General features: G+C 34.9%; 1 protein-coding gene across 14 annotated transcripts in view; it reads right to left on the bottom strand.

Annotated features, from left to right (window-relative positions):
- Nucleotides 1-2,696: 2,696 nt before the first annotated feature.
- LOC139116798 (CUGBP Elav-like family member 4) overlaps nucleotides 2,697-26,412 on the bottom strand; it is a 119,673-nt gene continuing 95,957 nt past the window's right edge. For 2 of the 14 annotated variants that reach the window (XM_070679474.1, XM_070679473.1), the window contains 9 exons: nucleotides 25,580-25,659; nucleotides 24,669-24,817; nucleotides 21,205-21,380; nucleotides 20,527-20,667; nucleotides 19,963-20,040; nucleotides 19,050-19,142; nucleotides 17,139-17,297; nucleotides 16,501-16,654; nucleotides 2,697-7,809 (listed from right to left, as the gene is read on the bottom strand). In XM_070679474.1, coding sequence (XP_070535575.1) covers nucleotides 16,527-16,654; nucleotides 17,139-17,297; nucleotides 19,050-19,142; nucleotides 19,963-20,040; nucleotides 20,527-20,667; nucleotides 21,205-21,380; nucleotides 24,669-24,817; nucleotides 25,580-25,659 — 1,004 coding nt within the window. In that variant the 3' untranslated portion in view covers nucleotides 2,697-7,809; nucleotides 16,501-16,526. Of the gene's footprint in view, nucleotides 7,810-10,161; nucleotides 10,257-16,500; nucleotides 16,655-17,138; nucleotides 17,298-19,049; nucleotides 19,143-19,962; nucleotides 20,041-20,526; nucleotides 20,668-21,204; nucleotides 21,381-24,667; nucleotides 24,818-25,579; nucleotides 25,660-26,412 lie in introns of all 14 variants that reach the window. The other 12 variants (XR_011548383.1, XM_070679472.1, XM_070679466.1 and 9 more) reach the window with 12 other exon arrangements.

Genomic DNA, 26,412 nt, shown 5'->3' with positions numbered 1-26,412 from the left:
AAAAAGCGAAACTTTAAGTCTACTATGCGTATTGTTTTATTAAGTAGAGTAAAATACTATTAGTAAATTAATTTCATTCATGTTTACCCAACATTGCAAACCACAGAATCAATGCAAGTGAACAAGTTTATGACACAATAACTCAAACAAAACGTTTGTCTGTATTTCATCATAGTTTGCTGCATATAAACTTTCACGGTTATACTCTACCCTAACAGACACACACACACACACACACACACACACACACACACACACACACACACACACACACACACACACACACCACACACACACACACACAAACACACACACACACACACACACATATAATATATATATATATATATATATATATATATATATATATATATATATATATATATACACACACATATATCTACAGCAGAGCAACTAGCCATCACCCTCCCTATCTGAGGACAATTTTACCATAGCACAGTGATTGTTCAATATTTGTAAGGGACTGGTCAGTTTCTTCGGCCTGGGGGGCCGGTGGATTATTTTTTGCCGACGTCAAAAAGTGGCTGACCCCCCCTATTCAAAATTTCGAAAACAGGGTGACCCCCTCCCCCCCCCCCGGGCGCGACAATATATATATATATATATATATATATATATTATATTTTACATTTTACATATATTTATATTTTAAATAGTCATTCTATGTTTTAGTGAAATTGTTGACATGTCAGTTGTAAGATAGGAATTTCAAAGTGTCAATCTTAAAGTTTAAATACAGTACATTTTGAATGAGCTGTATTTTGAATGAGCTGTGAATGTATTTCACACTTTCTCTGCTTAACCAGATGTCCTGAACTGTTGTACAGAAATGGATGTCAATCATTAATATCAAAGAGGAAAAAGCAGTGAATCAAAAACTTTGATGGGTGTTAAGACTTGCCAACCATCAAATTAAATCTCCTGAGGAGCCATGCATAGAGAGCTTTTTTAGCCAAATCTGATGTGTACAGTGTCTGAGAGGACCTTTTCTTGTAACATTGAAACCATAAAAGCACAGCTAATAATGACAAAAACTGCCTTTTTAAATGTTATTTTGTTCATAAAAAAGCATCTTTCTACAGAAAGCCTGTGAAACAAAGGAAAATAATTGCATCAATGAGAAGGAAAGATATCTTGTCATTTTTCTATCTCTAAATAAGTCACTGTATCAATATATATTGTGAAATATTGTGCTGATGTTGCTTTCTCATACTGAATTCTCACAGAGAGAACAGAAAAGTATCAGGAATTTGTCATCCTTTACATATAAAATGCAGATTTCATAATGGTACACTTTCACTTAGCAAACATCAAGATATCTCTGAAAGTATGGCGCCCGAAGGGCGCGCCAAAAATATGAAACATCCTGATATCTCTGATATATATGCCTTGTATATTAAAGTCATGCACCTGAAGGGCATGCTGAAAGATGTATGATATATTAAAGTAATGAGCTTGAAGAGCACGCTGAAAAATATTGAACATACAGATATCTCTGATGTATGTATGCTTGATATGTTAAAGTTGGGCGTGCTGAAAAATATGACTGATTATTAAAGTTACGCGCCCGAAGGGCGCGCCGAAAAATACAACTGAATGATGAATTTTGTGGCTGACACTAGCATTTTAGGCAATGATGAGCCTGTGTCAAAATTCAAAAACACACTGACCCCCCCCATTGGGCATTTCAAAAACATGGTGACCCCCCCATCACCAAAGTCAAAAACAGGGTGACCCCCCCATGAATCCACCGGGCCCCCCCCCCCAGGCTGAAGAAACTGACCAGTCCCTAAGCATTTTGGTCCAAGTATTGCTCCGTACATATTCGTAAAGTTTTCTCTGTCAAAGTTTGCGTACTTTGTTTTTTTATTTCGTTTTCATTCTAAGACATTATTTTCTCCTCTCAATCAAAAGTCCCTGTGCATTAATGTGAAATGTTTTGAAAATGAGTAAATGAATTCATGACTGCATAGAACAAGATTTTTTAGAATTTGATGTTCTGCTTTATTTACATATAATGTGCCCTCATCAGGCAAAAAAAATTGTGCTGTTCCGATAACATTGTTTTCAAAAATAGGGTAGGTGGGTCAACAGGGATTTTTTTTCCAAAATATTTTTATTTTTAAATATGCTTTTTTCAGGGGTTCAGGGCGGTCAAACACTGGTCACAACATTTTTGGAAAAATGTATCATACATATAAAAGGGAAAGAACCATAAAAGACATCCTCGTTCAAGCAAAAAGCAAATGCCAATTAATGAACATGCAGCTTTTTTCTTTCCTTTTTTCACTTCAATGTTTACATAGCTTAAAAAGTTTAGGGTCGGCAGGTAAAAAATAGGGTTGGTCGGGTTATCGGAACAGCAAAATTTTTTGTTTGGCCTTACAGTGAACAACACAATAACGTGGATTTCAAGGAAGTTTTCCATCCAAATGATCCACTCACCTGTATTGAGTTACAACATTCCTTGATGTAGATTAAAAATAACCAGTTGACTTGACTTACTTTACTTATCTGTGGCAGAAGTCAATGTGTCAACAAGAATATATTGGACACTTGGTAACGGTAATGCTGAGAAAGTAACACTTCACCATATCCCCTAGCTGTTTGGCTTTAATGCCATATCCGGTAAAATCAAATCATTGTGAGAGTTTAGGAAGAGACAGAGACGTCACTTTATTTTGAAGCAGTAAGTTTATTTCTCTGATATTAATACTTGGAATCATTGTCTGTTAAGTAGTTGTGTTACCGTTTTTTACTGCTCAAAGTCCTATTCTTCCTGCAATCTCATTTCAGCAAAATTTCACTTCCTAGTGAGTGACTACCAGTCTAAACTACGCCGCTGAACGTTCCGGAGGGACAGCACCTGACATGAGGGAGCAACCTCCGTAAAAGAAGTCAGGTATCTCCGGTGGTTCACCTACTCCAAAAAATTGATACTTCCTTTGTATAATATTTCTTACAGGAATGATGAAGCTGACCCTTGGAAAGAAAAGAAGTCTGGATATTTTTAAAAAACTCCGCTGAGTATCAAAATTTTTTCCACAGAGTTTGGAAACCACAATTATCATACTCCAAACCAACTGACTCCACATGTTCACGTCACTTGTATTACAGAGAAAGATGGAATTAAAAAGATGAAGTACCGAGTAATCTTGGTACGATATAACTTGACATCTCTTCACTGGATCTGAAGTGTGGATTGAAGGAAAAAACGTCTACTATACAAGCTATCTGACCAAATGCATACTTGAAAAATCACTCAACCGATTCTTTCCTTTTCAATAGAAAGAGACTGCCCTCAGACGCATATTTCATCAGAATAGCCAGAACACCATGGACACTACGTCACAAGCATAAAATACGAAACCCTTTTGACGAGCCATCAAACAGAAACATAAAGAGCCTTAGGTGAGTCATTTAAAAATAAAACGCCATTATTCTCTTGTATATGCAATTTCTTGGTATAAAAATAAAAACTGTTTGAAATTTTAAACTTCTCCTCTTGTGAAAGCCAACTTCATCATTCCATAAGTACAATGGTTATATTCAAAAAAAGATCTTGAGAAGGTCCTACTTCCTACTCTGGCATAGACAATGTCTCAAAGGTTCTCTTGGTATATATATTTTTTTTAGTTTCATGCCTAAAATCTTTTTTCGTCAATGTCCACACAAGTCTTCAAAGCTTACAAAGACTTCTTTCACTAATCACAAACAGGAATAAAAGGAGTAAATTTCAGCCTCACTTTCAAAAGTGAGCTGATGTTTGATCTCTGAATTCCTTGATGCCTTCATGACTCTGAAGTGGAAACCTTTACGCATCTTTGAAAGACTAGGCAAAAGTTTTTTTTTCGTTTTTTTAAGTACATAAATTATTAATGCCAGGAAAAATGTTCGATTACTTTTTCTCTTCTCTCTCACTATAAAGACTACATACTAAGTGCTACAGCTAAAACTAGTTTTTTTTACTTTGCCTTAAATAGGCTATTCAAAATTCTGTGCAATTCGTTAAATATCAGGTTTAACTACTAGATAAAGAAATTTCAGTGAGTTTTTCATCCGACCTTTGATTTTGAAAATGTAATATATATCAATGTGCAAAAAAGTGTCACAATAAATAATATGAGTAATAATACGTCAATAGCGAATAAATAATTACTAATATGAAATCTTAGCCATAACCGTTTTGTGTTCCAAGCCGCAGCCCCATGAACTTTTATATCCATCACCAACCTTCAAAAACACAGGGAACCATACAACACATCATAACGTGATTACTATGTATGTCGTTAACGAGAGCACAAACTGGAACGAATTTACCGAAAAATTGTGTACAGCACAGAAATAGATTGAGAAGTAAAATATTTATATCCAGAAGTCTTTACATTGATTCTTAGAAAATAGAAACATATTTTTTGTACAGTAATTCAACATCTGCAATTAATTAAGTTTGAGTCACCTTCATAAATTTGAGGTAAGACCCCATTCTTCAGTTACTAAATATTTAAAACTTGGTATTGAAAAATTTCTTGCTTCAAGTTGAAGCAGCAATTATTTCACAAAAAATTATGAAAATTATGAAAAAGTGAAGCTCTTGTAAATTCAATCAACGTTCCTTCAAAACATCAATTTCTCCATGTACATAATCTATTTTAAGATGAGGGGGCAGCGGCTTGGAACACAGAAGAGGTCAAAAATACACAATATCTCTGAGAAAAACTTTACATTAAATAATTCAGTCTTATGCAAATAAGTTTTGATATAATAAATAAACAAGTCTAAAGCTTAAATTGAAAAAACGATGAAAGATCTTCCTATTAAATATGCAAAGCAATGCATAATTGCTCTTGCAAAGTACAAAACCGTCTGTTTGCACACTGCCCTCATAAGTAGAATTCACAAATACTTTTGTTTTCCTCAAATGAAATGCTGCTTCTCTGATTGACAGTTGCTGTTCAATGCTGTGCATGAGATCAAGAACATGTACAAGTCACAACAACGTTCTCTTGATATATCTGTCATCTTCTCTCATTGAGAAAAGAATTATCGATACTACAGATAAAAACATGGAGTTGGTGACTAACACTGCTTCACACGGTCTGTATCTGCTTTAAAATATTGCACAATCGAGGCTGAATGCCTTTAAAAAAGGTAGTTTTTTACAATATTTGATCAGCTGGTTACAGGAATTCTCATTTTATGTTACAACACTAAAAAGATGTTGCAACACTGTTGCGTTTAAAGTATTAAACATTTGTTCATTCCAACAGAAATGTCTTCTACTCTGCTTCAAATTATCATTTTCAGCTTTTCTTAAATTAATTCTGGTAAAATTTGTGCAATGGTATCATTCATAGATATATGCTAGCATGCTTGACTAAGTATATTGGTGAAAGTTACACAATTATAATATTTTTTCATGTTTTTTTTTTACATTTTTGGTTAACTACTAAAAAGTTACAGTTTAAATGAAAGGTCAAAGTTCGATTGTGAAGTCAGAAATCTTTTTCTATCGGTTTTTACGGTTTTCTCGGATGGAGTCGAAATGATAAGGGCCCCATAAGAAAACTTTCAAAGACACTGCACTTTGGGACGAGTTGGTTTAGATTTTTTTAAAAAAGATTTCTGAGTCTTCATTTTTAAAGGATAAATGATATGTCTTGTAGCTAGAAGACACTAGTTATGTCAAGTTATTTCGAGTTATTACAGGTTAACACTACATCATGGCTATCATCGGCTATAGTCCAAATCCACCTAACCATTACAGAATACAGTATCACCCCCTAAAAGAATGTATCACCCAGGTTGTTTTGGTCCAGGATACCTAGGTTTGGGATACTCCACCATGGAGGGCCTGGGGCAGAATATGGGATAAGAAAGCTTGTAGGGGAAAACCTTTGAGAATATTGCACTTTTAAAGGTAAGAGTTTGGAGAAAGTGGTACTACTGTTTTATTTCCAAGTAATTAGTAGTGGAATGTTTTAAGAAATACCGGTTTGAGGAATGCCTTCGGCAACTTTGGCGAAACATGGGAAAGCAGGTAATATGTTGATTTTGACAGTGAACTCAATATGTCATTATGCATTATAAAGATGCTTTTGTGTTCAACAGAAATATGTCTAAGATGATTTCAAATCTCAAAGAAGTGAGACGTCTTGTGAAATGTTACAAACTTGAAAAACTTCACTTTTTGTATTGATCTCATTGCTCATTTTCAAATTAAACCATGGGCAACTTTATTCATTTGCTTAAAGATGGGTAAATTAGTTCACTACTGCAGCTAATATGACTTGTGTCTTTCTGCTTTTATAGTGGTCAACTGTTAAGAACTTCCATTTTGCCATATTGTGTTTAACATTCTTAGAGCTCAAACAGTTTCACAACTCAAAGTCAGTGGGTTTACTGTCCAAATTAAGTTCATTCTGATTTTGAGTGATTCTGTTTGAGCTAATTTCGTTTTCCTAATCCCAGCACAACAGCTTTGATCAATTTCATGGTCAAGGTATGAAGCATGGCACAATCTTGGTAATCTAGCACACCCTGAAGGGCATGTCAATAGCAAAGTAAAGTACACATGTTCCCACAACAGACAGTTTGGGGACAGCCCCCATTTAATATTTTTGAGATTTGAAATCCTAGTGAAGGACAAAATTTCTTCAGTTTGTAATTCAGCATCTACTGTGATGTAACAATTTAAGTAAATGGTCAGTTACAGATTTACAGATCACAGACTGACACTCAATCAGGTTTCTTTATGTTTCTATTAGGATTTCATGGTCACATCTGACTTATTTGTGTCAAACATTCATCCCTGTTTTCCAAACTATTTGAGTGACCCACAGATGACATGAGGACCACCGCTGGCTTAGAAAAGATTAGGCTAAGTAGGCATATGAAACTTAATGATATACAAAGAATCACACAAGATGTGAGTCAATCTTCACATTCAGAATCACAGAAGAGTAAAACGCAACACTCAAAAAACAAACATTGTAACATTTGGGCAATGACTCAAAAGACAATAACCTGATTCTCAAATGTATAAAGTATGTAAATAATTCACTGAGAGGTGAAGAACAATCTGGCAGTGATGCAGAAATAAATACTTTGTATAAATACTTTATATTCTGGTATTGCACTGGGACAGGGTAAAGCTTCTGGAACATCTTTGGTGGGTGGATTTTCCATCCATAAAAAAAACCATCGCTGGATGATTCACTTAATAAACTGACTTAATTAGCAAGGATGGTGATGAAGTCTATGAGTGACTGACGTACATTACAATTAAAAAACAAAATTAAATGATACACATAAATTGAACATTTCCGTTGCTTTATCTCAAAGAAACGAGCACTGAGCCATTGATTTGATCGGTGAAAATTGAACACTGAGACAGCAGGCATCAAGATTTATTAAGTCATTTCCTGCAAGATCATCATCACCATCATTGCTCAAAAACTTTCTCCACAAAATATGAAAAAGAAAATGCAAACAAAATATATATTTCGTTTTACTATTCTAGGCCTTGGGTCATTATATTAAGTAGTTTTCACCGTTTTTGTTTTTTCCAGCATTGGCACCTTTATACCCTTAATACATCTTCTGCAATCTCTTCGTAGGTTCATTTTTTTCAAAGTAATTTTATCTCTTTTTCGGTACTTTTTTGTAATTTGAAGAGTCCCCAAGGGGTCTATGATTCAATGCGAGGTAGGCCGGACTTCAAATGAAAGTGACTCTCTTTGGTTGTCATGGATACCTTTTCAACTGTTACCATGGTAACACATCCACCTGTCAAAAGAGATAACAGAAAAGAGTAAAGTTCTGCATGAATAAGCATGTAAGATGTACAGATCCTGAAATATTAATATATGAACATATATAAATATTTAACGACTACATAAAAATAATCCTCTTGTTAATGGAATAAAGCAATACATATATTCAGGTACAGGATGTCCCGTAACTCCTGATAACTATCATCATACAAGTTCGATCTCTGATTTGCGAAAAAAGTTTAGCCTTCATGAGAACTCTAGACCAAAAGGTCAAAGGTGAGAGATTCAGACAGGCTTGCTTTCAAGTGCGCACTTGCCATATTTTGTTGTGAAATGAGAATTTCTGAAGAAAATATATGTTGATGATCACAACACTAAAAATTTTGTTGATTTGACATTAAAACTGCATTAATAATTTAGTTTTGGTCTCCAAAGATACATTAATCAAGTTTCTGGGCTATTCACAGCAGTGGATTTTCAAAGACGCTATTAACACCGTCACTATTTTATAAATGAAACAACATATTGCCTCTGTCATCTATGACACAAAAAAAAACTTGAACAACAAACTGTAGAAAACTGCTTATTTTTGAAGTTTGAAGTTTCTCAAGAAAAATCTATTCATTGACAAAGGGCATTACTAAACTTGCCAGAATTATGCATTTGACTAGGGGAGCCATGGTCTCAGTTGTTCTACATGATATTTGAGATTGGTAGACATCAGTGTTACTGAATGAAACCATACAATCAGCCATCTTGTATCCATGGTAACATAATCATGCTGTTCTAAAAACAACACACTAGCAACATTGTACATGACTTCTTCCTTACGATTTAGTTTTTGGAATGTCATCTAAATAAATTGCTTTTAGTAGTATTTTTGATTCACTTGAAACAAATAATTTATGGATATTGTGTTTCTCCTGAAACTTTAATGAACAGATCTTGTGAATTCAATGCCATATTAATGTTTAAAAAATGCATTAGTAAAGTATTGACTGCTTCTGGAAAAAAATAATATCTTTCCTTCTCTGCTACAGCAAGTCTATGACGATGCATTCTATTAAAAATCTGGTTTTTTTTGAAATTTGAATGATATGGCTTGACAAAAGAGGAACCACTTCATGCTACAAAGTTTTGGTCATTGAAAATCCTAAATGCGAAACGAGATGTGTTTCCAATGATTATGTTCTTGAGATGTGTTTTCAATGATTATGTCCTTTGGTTATACATCTCCACTGTTAACGGTACAAAATTTCTGAATTGCTTCAAAAATTTGAAAGGCCAGCTCAATTATACTTTGGGATATAAATTTTTTTTCATTTCATATTTGGTGAAGTGACAGCCTCAAATACATAATCTATGTGAAATAACAGAGAGCTTATCATTCAGAGTCAAAAAAATTAAATTGAAATGTTTTTAAGGAAATCTTGGAGAAAATTCATTTTTGTAAGCATTCAACACTGACTGAATTTTGACAACTACATAAAAAGATAATAAATATCTGAAAAATGAGGGCACTTTGTACATGAACAAACATCAAGTCTGTTATTTTGAGTGACATATTATCATCAAGATTCAGTTCAAATATTTTGTAACAAAATCATTTTTACAGCATTTCATAATATGGACTGGTAGTTTTGAGATACCAGCAGCTCTGATTGGTAGATTTGAAATTCTAGAAAACCAATTAGAGATGAGAGATCAGACAGCTGTCTGAAATAATGGAAACAACAATATAATTTGTAAATCTAGCAGGAAACTGAACAGACCGATAATAACTGTCAATTTTACTTTCTCAACATGTTTTCATGGCAAATTTATCTAACTCTGTCTTGATTCAAGGGAAATCTTTTGAAGAGGTCATTTGACATAAAAGATGACAAATGGGAACACTTAGAGAGATAAATACACATAACAAAATGTGGAGACATCTACAGTAAACAATACTGAAAAGGTCAAGAATTGAAAGAACACATTTTTAAATCAACATCATTTTTGTCCAAAACTGTTTCACAGATTGGCATGGTATTTCTTTTCGTTGACATCAATGATCTAGGGATCAAAATAAATGAAAGCAGATGAGATCAAGAACGGAGACTCTGAATACAGGGAACATCAATAAATAAGACCAAAAAGCAAAGTAAAATTGGAGCAAGCAAGATCCATGACTGGAGGAAAGAAATCACACAGGCGACCACCATAACTATACAAACTGGACTGCAGTAAACAAACTGAAAAAAAACAACATAAGCCCTAAAAAGATACCAACCACCAAATATAATCATCACAGCTTTTACAGTATCAACAAACTTTCAAAATACACTGTACTGACGACATCTTTGATGGCAAACGAGCCACTTACTCGTTAGCACCTGTCAATCAAATGCTGGTTGCTATGGTGATGACTACTGATGGGCCAAACCATATCATCGTTGCGTTTTGTTTTGGTCATCTGGTCTAGTGGTTGCCATAGGAACAGGGTGTGCAAAAGGGGGAGAAAAGAATGAGGCATGATGGGAAGGGTGCAAATCACTTGTGCAACTTAAATGAGTGGAGGGGATAAAAAACAAACAAACAAAACAACGTCAAAAATAGTTGCAGAAAGATGAACAACCAGCTACAATGTGCAGATACACTGTATGCTAATATTTATGTACATGATGTCTTCGAAGACATCCTCCTCTGAAAAAGCCCTCAGTGCATTGTTTCATGCTCTCCAACAACACAATTTACAAGTGAAGACAAAAAACAAACAAACAAACCAACGAACACCTGACACAGATAGACTTACATCACTACAGTGACCTTTCCCAATGGAATAAAACAAGTCACAACTTGTGCACAACCACAGCTCAAGACTCTTGCATAAGATTTGAATAATTTTACATCTCATTTGCATATGATTTACATGTGCTGACTGTGAAATACTCACTGTCCACAAACATGTCGTACTTCTAGAACGAGGACAACCTCACACTATACAAGAAATCTTTGCACAAACATAAGACCATACTGGCAAAGACTAATTCCTGAAGTTACCTGCCAACATACTTTGTACAATGATATGGTAAAATTTTCAATTCAGTGAGAAAGGATGAAAAAGGTCAACATTTATATCTATAATTCATTTAATTAAAGTCTGTGTTTTCAAATGTTACTTCTTGAATGTTTCTGAAAAATATGAAGGAATTTTATGTTTAAGTGTGTTGAATTGTTTGTAGTACATATTTACTATTTCTCCTGTTATGTGCCACTTGGCAGCTATTTTGAGGATTTTAACTGAGCTAAATAGAAATAAAACAGTCCTAACACATACATTCTGATGTCATCACTGACAATGGCCTAAAAAGAAAGATGGATGAAACTGAGATTTTCCATGTTTTGAAAGTAACAGGAAAATGGATAGTGGAAAATCTTAAACTTCTTGACTTGCACTGTTGGAAAAAATTTACCTATGTCCTTGAGGACTTTATGCATATTTGGTGCTACAAATTTTCATAGAATATGAATTTTCAGTTAGCATGTATTTGGAAAAGCTCATTTTTTGAAATATAAGGTGTTTTACTTGCTCTGAGCCGTGAATATGCTTTTGACATTCATTAATGTTGACATTAAATATTAAATTAAAATGAATTTTTTGAATTGATTTTTAGATGTTTTTCAAAATATGTATATTTTTAATATAAACAATTTTTTAATTTAGCTCTTCCATGTAATACAGTCCATTCCTTGATTGGCCGAAAATGTGTTATTGCTCTATGCGTAGGGCTTTAAGCGTTGATGAAATTATAAGACAAACTACTTTTCACGGCTTTACTATTTCTTCACAGCGTATTCATATCCTAAAGCCTCTAGATTAAGGCATCTACCATGCACATCTGAGATATAATGATGTCTTTTGAGCGGCAGACTTATTCGCTTCAGTCTGCATACACTGATGTTAAATGGAAACGAAATGTCAAGCTGTAGGTGATGGAAATCCACTAAATCGTGTCTGAAGCATCAAGTTTTGAAGTGTGAAGGATGTTCACTCATGTCTTCTAAATTCAAAGGCTCCCATCAAATTATTCTTAAGGGACTAAGCTGCTTTGACGGCTAGCAGATAACACAGTTCACGGATCCAATTCACACTACATCTTCACAGTTCTCACATCACATTATCCGGTGAGACGCTGTTACACGATTCACCCATCACTGAATTATTCTAAGATTTTGGCAAAGTTAAAGATTATCGGCACTGACAAATGTTAGAGAGAATGGATGTTTTGCACAGAACAGCAGGATTCTATTCCATACAACACATCATGCTAAAATTACAACATACAAAATATATGATCTGTAAGTCATGAAACATTACTGAAAGCAGATGTGGAATAAACTGAGCCCTTTGAAAGAGAGGCAAAATCTGATCCGTTGATCTAACTGTATCAAAAATTTTGTATGCATCAAATTAATGACTTTGGAATATCGCTTTCCAAGGGTTATTTCTCTCAGCTTACACTAGCCTGCAGTTAAATCACATGACTACAAAATATAAATGCTAACATTACGGGTATTGTATTCTTCAAATAATTTATGATGTACAATGGGAAAGCAGAACTAAATTTGTAAAGCATTATGCTTTATAATTAGATAACCTTCATTAAACAGTTTCTTCTCTTTAAAAGGCAAAATAATTTTTATGACAAGCTGTAATTTAGAAGCCAATATGTATATTCCTGCAACCAGTTTGAAGATTTAAAGATTTATTGCAGATATGTACAATCATGTACTGGGAGAGAGTGTAAGATTAAGACAATATTGTCACTTTTGTTGATCCTATATCTTATTTTCTTACTGCAACAAATATTTCACAGAATTTGTCCTAAATTGTGCAAACACATCATCATATTGATTGTTAAAATCTACAAACGTTAATCTAAACAGCACAGCCATATTGAAAGTTTTGACTGGTTGTTACAGTTGTACTGGAACAGTATCATCCCTTTTCCCAGCATGGAAATTTCTGCTGAAATACTTTACTGCAAGCTGACAGCAATGAAAAATTGTCATCCCTTTTTGGATGCAGCAGCAAGATAGAAATAACCAGTTGAATAAACACTTAAGTTGCTAAGTGTGATATTAAGCATGCAAAAAGTTCAAAGCTATCTGATTGTTCAAGTACTTAACTAATTATGTGAAATATATTCTCCCATTATCTAACATACTCCTAATGTATAGTCAGTGAGTGACTCATTTTCACAGTTTCCTTGAATATCTGCATGGTAATTTTAGTAATAAAACATACTCGGTTGACAATCTATAAATGCCAAGAAACTGGTTGACTTCACACCTTTGACAGAAATGGAAAGGTTATGGTACAAAGATGTAATCTTTTGTCACTTTATCAGTGGATAAATTATGCTGGACAAAAGATATTTAAGGGATTGTTGATATAGTTCCGACTATATACCTATTCATCTAAACTGAGTGCTGATAATGTGAGTACTTCACAATTAACAACTGAAATCTCAAAAATTTGTCTAGCTAGAAAGTGACATTTTATCGAGACATATGCCTGATGTACAAATAGAAGTGGTCTTTATTTAATGGCGTATGTTTCGGTGTTGGTGTGTGTACATCGAGTGGCAGTCTCCGTCCCCCGTGCATGTCAGCAGACAAATTTACAGAAAAGGGCCTTCACGTCTAATACCTGACAAGATTTTGTCAGCACTGGAAAGTCAAAATTAGCAAGTCATTTGCATATATCTCAACTTTTTCGAATCAAAATAGAAATTGTGATGTATAGCGCCATCTGTGGTCCATTCCTGCACACGTCGTTTGTGCGTAAGTACAACAAGATGGCTTCGTTTGAGACCCCATCCAATGTTTGCTTTGACACAAACAGATATCCTTCCTCTAATTAAAAAAAAACATGATGAAATACTGCCCTGTAACTACGTGTAGCTTGCAGACATCATAATGTACTGGTGCCAAACAGTCTCACGCAAGGTAACTGAAATTTTGGAGATTCTTTTGATAAAGTGATCTATGTAAATTAATGAGGGACACAAATGTAATTTTTGTGTTCAATTGGACGAGCATTTCATTAGTACCGGTAGTTGACTTAAATAGTTTCCATATGAAATAGAACATAGGGCCAAAGTCCCTGAAGCTACTATAGACATGGATACAAAATTAAGTATTTCCTTACTGTATGAAATTATCTCACTAAGGTCATCCTACGGACAAGTAAACTAAATATTAAAGCTGTCTGACCAGCGGTTTTGAAAGAACAAGCAACTCAACAGTTGACAGAGCTCTGTTGAGTTATGTAGAGAATAACCTTTTGTGACACATGTATTGATGAAGAAGGTGGATATCTTTGATTAACATTGTGAGTTCTGTTTAATAAGTTGAGACTGTACATACTCCGAGAAAGCACACTGAAGAGACAAAGGTTTGAAACTTAAGAAGTTCAAGGTCATCAAAAGCATTATAAGGAATCATGTTACACTTTCATTGCACTGTTTACACAGATTGCATAATTGCTATAAATAGCACATGAGGAATCTTTATACAGTCCAGCTTTACCATAAAATCCCTATCACTTTGACCACCCCCATTTAATTGACCACTCTATTTTTTTCCTCAAAAAGTAATTTTATTTTATCCTTACCAAGTCAACCATAAATGGAAATTAGAACTTTCTCTACCTCTATCTCTATCTCTATTGACTATTTTGAGCAATTTCTTTTAGATAACATACAGGGCACAATAAATGACGGTTCAGAATATGTCAAAGTTGGGATTCAGGAAAGTTGCCTTTACATGTTTTAATCCTCCAAGATGGTAAGCATTTCACTATGAACTGTCAAAAAAAGTTGAACTTTCTGATAATTCTACACTAAAATTATTTTGGCTTTGATGATTTCCTAATTAATTCAATTATTTAAAATCATATTAATTATTTTTTTCTGGGTGAATTGATAGGGTTTATACAGTACAAGAATTACATACAATGTAAGTCAAATTTTGACCAAAAATGACAAAAAAATTCCTTAAAAATACAGATTTGCATATTTCATCACAATTTGAACAAGTCTAAGTTGGGTTACCCCTAGGGACCTGTATACCAAATAACAAAGCTGTCTGACCAGCGGTTATGAAGAGAAGATTTTTTGCCAAAAACACCTTTTTTGGCATTAATTTGCCTATTTTCAACAATATCAAAAAATAAAAAAATAGTTTCTCAAAATCGTATTTTTCATCTACACAACAAATATCAAATCAGTAAGTACTGCGGTTCTCAAGATATTTGAGTGGACGGACGCCTCACAAACGGACATACATACATACACCATACATACATACATACATACATACATACAGACTGACGACGGACGCCGGACGGATACCCATCCCAATAGCTTCTATAGACTATAGTCTATAGTAGCTAACAAGTGATTCTTGCTAATATTTTCATATATAGAAACTATTGTCCATGGACTCATACAAATTCTGTACTCGTACGATCAATACAATGCATTCTTTTATTTTTTTTATTTGTCAGTCCATGACAGTATTTTATTTATTCATTTGTCAGTCATCAACAGTTTTCTATTTTTATCAAGGTGCTTTAATCTACTCACCTGTGTTAGATACCTAATTTATAGGACCATACTGACATATGCTAATAGCACAGTTTCTTCAAGTATAAATTTTTATTTGAACAAACACTTAAAACGATAAGCTGTTCATAGGTTTTTGTTTCAACTTTAAAATGATGCCATGTTGCCAAGCCTACATTGATGATCAAGGACTGACTGGTAAAAACCTTAAAACTTGCTGGCAAATTCATAAACGCTTCTCTGTGTCTCTTGTTTTGTATGTGGCACAGACACAAATATCAGTACTTGCCGAAAAACCAAGAAGGTTGCTGCAGATATTATTCAGGAGAAGATTTTGACCTAATATGGTTGTCGCCTGCATTACAATATGAAATACTAGTAGTAACTCTATAGAAAGTGTAACTAATGTCTGTAATTAAACTTAAATCATCTACCAAACTACAACACTAAATATCAAATCACTTAGCATATAAATTATTGCTAGCGGAAGACTAGACCCACCGTCCTGTTTTTAGAAGTAGTAGAATGTTAATAAGTTAATGTGCATATTTGATTTATTTCTGTATCATGACATACATCTATTATACTCAAGGTGTAAATACATTTTAACATTTAGCATCCAGTATTCCACTAATTGAATACACTCTAACATATGCTATTATTTCAACTTTTTGCGCACGATTTCATATTTCACTCTGATTTATTATGTAACTTGAATGAAGTCATTGTTTGTAACGTGTGATGTGGGGGCGTATGTTGTCCCATAACGCAAGCATGAAAGAAATTTAGTAAAATTAAAACATGAATATTATCTCACTTAACTTCCATTAGCTTCCTAACCCTTACAAATTCAATTTAACTTTAACCAACCTTAATAATCAAACTGTGATGAAGTTATTGTATTTGTTATCTTTTACAATAATGATTCAATGTTAAAGTTCACACTGTTATGGTTTCACTTCCTTACAGAAATGTCATCATAATAAACGGTTGTTACTATGGCAACATGACTTTGGCAGGTAACTTCAAAACCTAGTAGGACTATACTACTATCAAAGAGTGTACACAGACGTTTTGCGGACAAAACTTACCACTATATGAGGCCAACAATGTGTGTCTAATATGGTTTGTTAGCATCCTTGGGTCTTTTCAGCTGGACTTTTAGGCGCTTCATTCCTATCTGAAATCCATTCATTGCCTGTATGGCTGCCTGGGCGCTTGTTGGGTTGTCAAAGCTGACAAAACCTGGATTTTGTAAGTTTCAGAAACAAAGGGGAAAGAAAGTCAGCTGTTTGTGATGCTCTGCAATGGGAAAACTTTATTTCCATTTTGAAATTACTGTTAACATTGTTTTGCATGAGAAGTTTGAAAGAAAATCTACAAGTATTCTGCTTATACTTTAATAATATGCGACATCACCAAATATCTAGGGTGTATTTCAACCCTTTCACCGCAATGGTTTGGCCCGAACGCATTGTTATCAATAGTGATTGTGGACCTTTTTAAAATAGAATTGGGGTGAACAAGTCTAACGAATCATGATGTCATTTCAATGCTTACTACAGTAAACTCAAAATACAAACACATTCAACGATTATGCCAATTGGTGCATGGGAAAAATGAAACGATTTATGTCACAAACTTATGCAAAGAAGGGAACATAAACATTTTAACCGATAAATTCAAAACAACTTTTTTCATATTATAAGTGAAATGACAAAAAACTCACCAAAGCATTTGCTTTGATTTGTAGCACGATCCACAAAAACTTTAGAACTAATGACAGTCCCAAAGGGCATAAACATCTGCATGAGTTCTCCATCGCCAAATTCTTGTGGGAGGTGGTAAATGAACAGGTTACATCCCTCGGGACCTGCAAAATACATGGCTACATACCAGTGATAGTAGCTCTGATTAATATATTATTCATGTGTATGTGGCAAGATATTAGCATATTGACCTCAAGGTTACACATCCTGGTACTTTCATAAAGACATCGTAGGATAGGTAAGCAATGCTTGATAGAATATTGTACTTAGTTCGGATGAATTGTTACTATGCCTTGAACATTCCCTCATGTAACAAAGTAAATTTGTTGGAAATTCTATAATCAGACGAGTTTTCATGCAACTGATACAATTCTAGGAAAAAATTGTGTATACCAGTACAAGAGAGAAGGAAAGTTTCTCATTGCAGTTACACTACACTGTTGTATTTAAACCCTTTCAACACCATGGTTTGGCCAAAACCCTTTGTTAGCAATGGTGATTATGGACCTCAGTGTTTATTGGGGGATTTGGGATGAACAGGTTCAAGATCCAGATACTTACCATGTAACTGGAAACAAAATGGCCAAATCAGGGTTTTAAAACTACACATGTCAAATGTATGCAGATAAAGTAGTTTCCCAATGAAATCAAAGTTCGTATATTGTGTTATGAATCTTAAATTTTGTGCAGGGGTCAAGTCAAAGGTTAGAGGAAAAAAATGATAAATTCACAACTAGAAATGGACCACCAAAGACAAGAACAGCATTTTACAGTACAGGATCTGCATAGTTTCTTCTCAAATGTTTTTAGAATGACAGAATTTGTCAAAAACCATCCGATGCAAGAAATTGAATTTGCCCAGACAATAAAAGAAGTGTTTTCCCTTTTTCGTGATATTTTTTCCAACATTGGAAACTCAGTTATTAATCAAAACCCTACGACATTTCACTTATTTCATCTTTTTTGTCCTCTGTCTTTGATCAGAAATATCTAAGATGTCTACCGTCTGGTGGGAACATTGTTGGATTCTTAATGGAATTTAAGAAGAAAACCTGACAGGATATATTCACAGGGTTGTTTGCCCTGTATTTGCTCAAGAATTCAAACAGTCATTCCTTGGTCCTGAAAATCATGTACCGGTACAAATGACTTTCCCTTTGGAAAGTAATAATAACTTCATCACTTTCAAAGGACAAATAAAATACTTGGTAACAATCTAGCAGGTTACTGGCCGAATGCTACATTCGTTCTGAAATTTTACACTTTGTACCTATTTATTTATTGACATCTATTCAGCAAATTAATGAAAAAAAATTGGAGAGCATTGATGAGTGATGAGTGATAATTACAGTCTGTGTAATTTTTAAGAAGATTCATGTCTTAATAGTCTGAAAATTCAGTACTGTACTCTTCCATGTCCAGATTATGAAGTAACATTTGACCTTTGACATTCTGTTAAGGTAATATGCACCTCGAAAGTGAAAGACTTAAACTTTTGCTCAAACTTTCCTCAAGGAATCTTTCAATCATTCTCTTTCAAAATCAAGAATAAAATAGGGGGTCACCGTGCAAATTTTGGTACTAGAGAAACAAATTACTCGAGATTTACCGATATTCGAAATTCAAAATGTTCGCCATCCCTGTGTTAACTCTATGGAGAAAAATAAAAATTTTCGAATTTCGAAAAACTAACCCGGTGAAAAGTTTTCTTCCACCTAGCACTTTAAAATGACCCCCACATGTGGTATATTAGAAGAGAATTGTAAAAGTTTGAGAGTCCGAATATCTGTCCCCGAGGTGCGTTCTACTCAAGTTGGAAAAAGTCACTTTTATTTAAATATGATATAGAGAAACACATTATCAATGCTTACCATAGTTACCCTCACGTTGCTGGGTCGGCATGGCAACATTAGTTTGTTGAGTGAATGCTTGGGAAAGCTGACCATAGGCATTAGGGTAGGTTGCTGTGAAAATACAAAAAAATCAGATATCGTAAGATATTTTGACTCTATCAAATATTGAAATGTAGGTTGCTAATTCTTATTTCAAAAGAATTATGAGATTATGTCAATTAGAAGTGAAAGAATTCATGAACTAAGCAGTAAATTATTATGCTTGGATAAACTACAGGTCCTCATTACCGGTATAATTTAATCATGAGATAAAGAGTAGATTCTGACATTTATGTTTCATCTTTGACCTGCACAAAACACAATTTAGCAAACTAATTGCATTGGGTAGACCATGTTCATTCCTAAAATGTCCACTTTTTTCTGCTTTTCAAAAACCCACTGCATGAAAACTGACAGAATTATAAACACCAATCACAATAAAGAAACAAAAAAAATTCGGGTGACAATTCATCTAATCCATCAATTATATAAAATGTACAATTTCACCACTCAGACTGATTATCAAATTACATCTTAATGACGACACATATATTAAACAACTTTGGGCAAGAGTCATCAAACCTATGAACATGAAACATATGCAAATGACTTACTGGACGAGTAAATTAAACTAAGCATTATCGACATCAACTAAAACAAATTTGGGTAAATTCATCATGTCCATCAAATAAGAAACTGAAGTCATTGATTTGTCAAATAAAAACACTAAACTTAATAATGGGGTGTGTTGCAAATTCACCACGTCTATACAGACAACAGTCGGAAGGATGCAAAAAATAACTACCAGGTCCAAACCAACCAAATCACAGAAATCATGCCACGATTTGTTGTTAAGTTTTGGGGACACCTAAGCTAAGTTAGATTATACAACCTAATTGGTTACCAGCATATTGCTGCATCCCAGTGTACGCTTGCTGTAAGGGGTCACCAGTCGGGGTGCTTTGGGCAGCTGCAAGAGAGTTAGAAAAGAAAAACTTAAGTCAAGATGTGGTTTTAGCTTAAGAATGAGATTAAAATATTCATCCTTAGAACCAATGATTTATGTGAAAAGAATCCTCATGGCAAGTGCATTTATCATAAGATGATATAGGCTGTCAGGTTTGTGAGACAGTCTCCATCTTTGCATTAATTCTCCTGCAAGTATGGTGTTGACAAGCTGTTGGAAGGTTGAAGAATAAAATAATGTGGTTTCATATCGGAAACAGTGTTTTTACTATTTGTACATGTGTGATGAGACGCTCAGAGTGCAGCAAAGCTGTCATGAGCGTTGAGGGTTAGGACACAAGAGAATGGTCGGCAATGATCTATGGTGTCAGCAAGATGACCACAAAGCAGGGGTCAGGCAGGATGGATGATTCTGGGGTCAAAGGTCATCACCGATGACAACTCATCTATGTCATGTGAAATGTCAGTAAAGTGCAAATGAGAGACTTACTAGGGTATTGGTGTATGCCATTGGCATAAACCGGTTCACCTGCACTTTGCCCATTGGTTTGTGCCGCCATGTTGTAATTTGGGATGGTTGGCGAAGGCATATTGGGTGTAGCACCATTGATTGCTGCCTGTGTACCAGTGCCTGAAAGCAGCAGCGAATAAACACGAAGCAAAATATAAATTTCTCAGCTGTAAATTCACTTTTCTACATAACATTGGCAAAATTTGCTCATTCAAATTCTCCATAACTTGTTGAATAAAAAAACAAGGCTGCTGTGACCTTGTTTACTCTCACGACATGTATGGTACGAAATTGACATTTTGCGTCATATGAAATATCAGGAAAACATTTCATGATAGTCATCACTATGTGAAATACCTGCTAATGACACAAGAAGCAATCATTTCACCGAGATTAGATGATCTTATGGCCCTGTGATATTGCTGATTATAAAAATGACAACTAATGGGATTGATAAAACTACACATTCTAGGGCGCATATAGGCTTGTTTTTTCAGGAAGTATAAATCTTATTGCAAGTGAAACAACTGTCTGGATGAAATACCCATTTCATAAACATGTTACCAAGAATTGGTGTGTTTGGAGTGTGTCTTTTTATTAGTTTGATTTATGATCTTTCTGAAAAAGAATTTTGAGTAAATTGGGTTTGAGACTCACCAATCTCACCTGAGGTAGGTGTTATGGGTTGGGCTGGGAAACCATTGGCTGCAGCTACAGCATTCATCTGCTGCATGTGGGCTAAGGCTGCCGCCATGGGGTTGATGTAGCCTCCCTGGGCTGCTGCCGCCATCAAAGCCGCCTGTTGCTGCATTAGCTGCTGAGTATGTAGGGGCAAAAAACAGATAAACTGAACTTTAGTATACATTTAGTGCATAAATTTAGTACAAGTGCATTAATCATGTGTATACCTGTGTGTCAAATAAAACAGATGTTGTTAACCCCTAACAACAATGTGCTAGAAACCTTTTTTTGTGAACTGGCTGACTGAACGTCCTGTACAAAGGAAAAGCTGTTAAAGGCATGAAGTGTTGGTTTCGCTTACAATCGTAGCAAAAACCTATGCAATATGGAATACTATTATTTTAGTCTGATGATGAATGCCTTCAATCTAGAAGTGAAAGCAGACACTGGGCACCCTCTCAAAAGATGATGACAGCAATTGTAGTAAATATATCAATCTCTTTCCAGAAGGTGTTCCTACTTTCCTGATGATCTGTAAATTCAATACTGGTCAGTAACCTGTCCATTTTCCAACATAAGCCAATATGAAGGGCTGCATATGAAGTAAAGTTGATTTTTTTACATCAAAATGTTATATGCTAATAGATGCAGTCAGAATTTCACGCATGAATGGGAAATTGACAGACGTATCGCGCCAATCTGCAATGCACTGTGCTTGTTGCAACAACAAATGGAATAAATTTACCCATCCATAAACTTACTCCGCATGAAAAATGCTTCTGTAAAAACACTGACACCAAAGACCTATATTTGGATATCATCAGAAAAAATAACAAGTACAACTCATATGTAAACATTTAAATTTTGAGCATTTAACCTTGAAAGACATCAGTTTAGATAAAAATATGAGTTATTGCACCAACTGGGAAACGATTGGAGTGAAATTTAATTGAATCCTTCAGAAGGAAAGATAAATATACCCTTAAAATACAACAATGCATATGTTGGTAATTATCTACTGTCCTTGTAATGACTTTGAGAATAATTATTGGTATTCCCTGGGTCTGCGAGAAACGGCTCTGGACAATTGAATTGGTTGACTGGGCCAGCATATTGGGTCATTCCATATAAGAAATTGATGAGTTCAGGTGAGTCATAGTGCACTGAGGTGTGCCAGTGTTGTGAGAAATCAACATAGGTGATTTATCAGAAGACGGAATCCAATCAGAAAAATCATGGCTCAATGGAGGTCACATTTTGACGTAGATATACTTTAAGTATGGTCGTAATAAAGTACACCAGCACTGAAACGTCATCTATCCTGACTAATGTATTGGGATATGATTCAAGAAATAAAGGGACAACTAGGAACATTATGGGAACACACAGTAAAACTAAACAGCATGCCGTATATTCATTCACTGATTCTAAATGTGTGATAAAATAGCCATCAGTTGTCAATGTAGAAATATGGCAAACAACAGAAAACCTTTATCCAATAGTGTAAAAAGAGTCTTTTGACGTTTTCTTATTTTTAACAAAAATATACACCTTTACATTCCATATATGTTATATTCTTGTTTCCCATCAATATTTCAGCAAATGAAACATACAATATTCGAAAGCAGCAGAAATTTGATGTGGAGATCCTTAGAAACAAAAGCAAAGGCCTAGCTGTTGTCAGGAGAAAATTTCATTAATAAGAGTCTCAGTTATGAATGATTTTTTTTGTGGAATTACACTGATGATCTTCATCAGCTCTACGGTACATCATAACAAACTCTCCTTAACAAGAATTCAAAGCACTACTGCAATATTTTTGAAAGACTCTAGGGGTAGGGAGAGAAAGTACAGCATGTATTGAACGCTGTGATCCTTGAACTTTTGATGGATATGGAGAAGTCGACGAACATGGAAGAGTTACAGAACGTGGAAAAATTGATGGAAAACTTGTGTATGGTGATTCGGAAAGCTCCCCTCCCACTGGGAGTAATGGCCGATAATAACCATGAAATGTGCATATCTTTCCAACATCCCTTCTGGCAGAGTCACTTCCGGGGGTCCTGAGTTTCCAATCTGCGATGTCAGATTTTCAACCTTTCCATTTTTAATCATCTTCCAGGACAAACAAGAGCAGCGCCGTAATTGCAAATACCAAATTAATGGCGTCCTTCTCATGAATTTTTTTAATAAAAAGCGGAAGTTGCCTTTGGCGGAAAATATACCATCCATCTAAAAGCCCAAACTTTACCATGAAGTAATCTTTTCTCAAGAGACACTACAAAGTTAAATAAAGATTGTGTTTGAGTAAACATTGCAACCAGAAATAGGACAAATTTTGTATCTTATTCTCGCTAAAACTTGTGGTTAGATTCCTCAGCATGTGAATTTTATGGTTGTGAGTATGATCTTTGAGGCAGAGCATAATATTTACTTTGCATATTAATAACAGTATATGATTTCAGTTGTAATCACGGTCAGATTATATAAGTGATACTTTCATTTTTTATTTGATGTAATCACAAGTGAAACAAATAGCTATAGACTTTCGCTATATTTTGCACAGTGTATGCAATCATAAATCAATGGGGTTTTTTAGCTCTTTTTCAGTTTTCTTTTCAAGAACATCACCTTCAATCCACAGATACAAGACTGTACTCAGTGTTGTGGTACAAATTAAAGAATATAGATGAGGATGACATGAAACCCATTAACCCCACTACCAGCAACTGACAGGTGGGTGGTCATGTGAGATGAGAAAACAAAACAGACTGCAGACACTGAAAGCTGAAACATGAACCGTATTGTCAGATATGAATGGGAAAAATTCAGAAGGTACAGCTTTCTGTTTCCCAGCTGACAAATCAGCTGACAGCTGATTTGAAAAAAGAAGCAAATTTACGACACTTTGTACATTCAAAGCTAGCCATTGATGGGGACATAATTGCTGGCGTTATCAGTCTGAATTCATACTCTTCAAACAAATTGACTACTGCATGATGCAATTTCAAATAATTACTTTCCGAACAGGTTTCAGAAAACTGTCCACTGCATGAATTCGAATGTCACTACTTTAGAAAACCTCTGATCTATAAAATCATCTCGAGATCAAAATATCTTCCCTCTTTTTTGATTTTTGTCCTTCTCATCATATATCAGAATGTTTTGAATGTTTGTCCTGTTCAGACCATGCAAAATGAATACCAACTGAAAAATACCGGAATCATGATAACCAGTACTCTAATTCAACATAATCTATAATGTTCTCTGTTTGTTTTAGATTATGAAGATCCCTAACACAAACAGATTGCTATTGTAAGTAACAATGGACGGAATAGTCTTCAGGTGTGTAAATATGCCAAGTAAGTAATAGTATTTCCAGAACAAGAATAGTTTTATAATTTTTTACTAGAAAAGAACAAAACTCAAACTGCACTACCTGGGCATATGCACCGTAACCAAACTGGGTGAGTGCCATGGGGTTGAACAACCCAAGTGGACCAGCAATCTGCTGCATACGGCGGAGGGTACGTTCTTTATCAGTGTCGGCGAACTTGACCACAATGGCAGATGAGGCCCCCTGTGTATCCAGAATAAATAAAAGGAGAGACCCACAGATGTGAGAACAGGGTCACCAAAAACATGTAGAATATTCAAATGAACCAAAATAATGCATGCGTACCAGCAATATCACTCTTATACACACAAGAGCTCACATATATACCAATGCATGTACACATACTCCAAAACACACATCAGGCATGTAAAAGGCAACAAAAACACTGTACATTAAAAAGCCAGTATCAGTAACTTTTGACAACTTTTTTTACTGATTTTGTTTGTGGTGTCAATTACAGTTCTTGTTGCACCCCAAAGAATATGTTGAAGCACGTAGCTTGTCAAGACAGCATCTATTCATCTGAAATGCATGTTATGTTTGAATTCTAGTATAGACTACAATTAACTTGTCAATGACAACAATGCAGTCTACACATATACAGACTAGCTTACAAGCTCAATACTGTATATCTCAAGAAACTGTAGTTTGACATGAAACACAAAAACAGTGAAGTCATAGAAAGTTCTAGCTTCTTGCCTTTTAAATAAACCAACGCATGCACACTCATACACATGCATAATGTGCACATGCACTCACATGCATATGCATATACAGGTAGTACACACTCTTAATTAAAAACGCACACCAAGCATGCAATAGGGGATAAAAACACTGTGCATTGAAATATGACCAGCAAAGCTAGCTGAACACTCCAGTAATGGATTGTGAAAGCTAGCCATGGACACAGTGTTCTTTATTGAGTAGAAGTGATCAAGAAAGATTGATACTCACTGGCAAGGTACGGCTTGCATTGACACTATTAATGGCTGCTAAAGCATCTTGCTTGGTGCTAAACTTGACAAAAGCACAGCCTAATGGCACAGAAAACCAACACAAATCAGTGTCAATAATATATGGAGAGAAATGGCTGCCCTGAGTGCACTCGTTTCTTCTGGGAATCGACTAAAATCCTACCTAATTGTTTACATGGAATCCGACTTTAAGTCAAAAGACGAATGGTTTATTTATTTATCAAAATACTTGCGGGTATGGAAAATAATTGAACATCTGAATACGACTGATTATCTGTGGCAGAGCATTGACATTTTGAGCAAATTCTTACAAAAATGAAGTAAAACTTAAACCATCTCTCTCTCTCTCTCTCTCTCTCTCTCTCTCTCTCTCTCTCTCTCTCTCCAGATCTCTCTCTTATGCTTTTACTGTCAAAAGCCTGAAAGCGATGCAGTGATTTTGATTTGGGAAATAAGTTTTCAACAGAAGAATCAATCTTCTTTTCAAATTTACATTTGGGGGCACTGTTTTTCTAATTTCCTTGCACTGCAGAGAGCAAAGCACAAGTAGATTTGAAGTTAAGGCATTTCGGATTCATTTTACTTGGTGTACGATATATTGATATCCTGTTCAATATGAGAACAGATGGGGGTTTTGTACAGATTATCATCTTGGAATTCAAATGGGATAAAGTTGGGTCAAAGAACAATATTTACATCAATCTTTCCGAATGCACACACAAGGTAAATAGGCAATTTCTCACTCCCTATCAACTTGTGTTATCTCATGGAAGTGTGTTTAAAAAAAGACAGCACAAAAAATGCTGTGGAAAC

The sequence above is a fragment of the Ptychodera flava genome, chromosome 18, assembly GCF_041260155.1.
Source record: "Ptychodera flava strain L36383 chromosome 18, AS_Pfla_20210202, whole genome shotgun sequence".
NCBI lineage: Eukaryota > Metazoa > Hemichordata > Enteropneusta > Ptychoderidae > Ptychodera > Ptychodera flava.
This window is presented reverse-complemented; position numbering and strand designations above follow the sequence as displayed.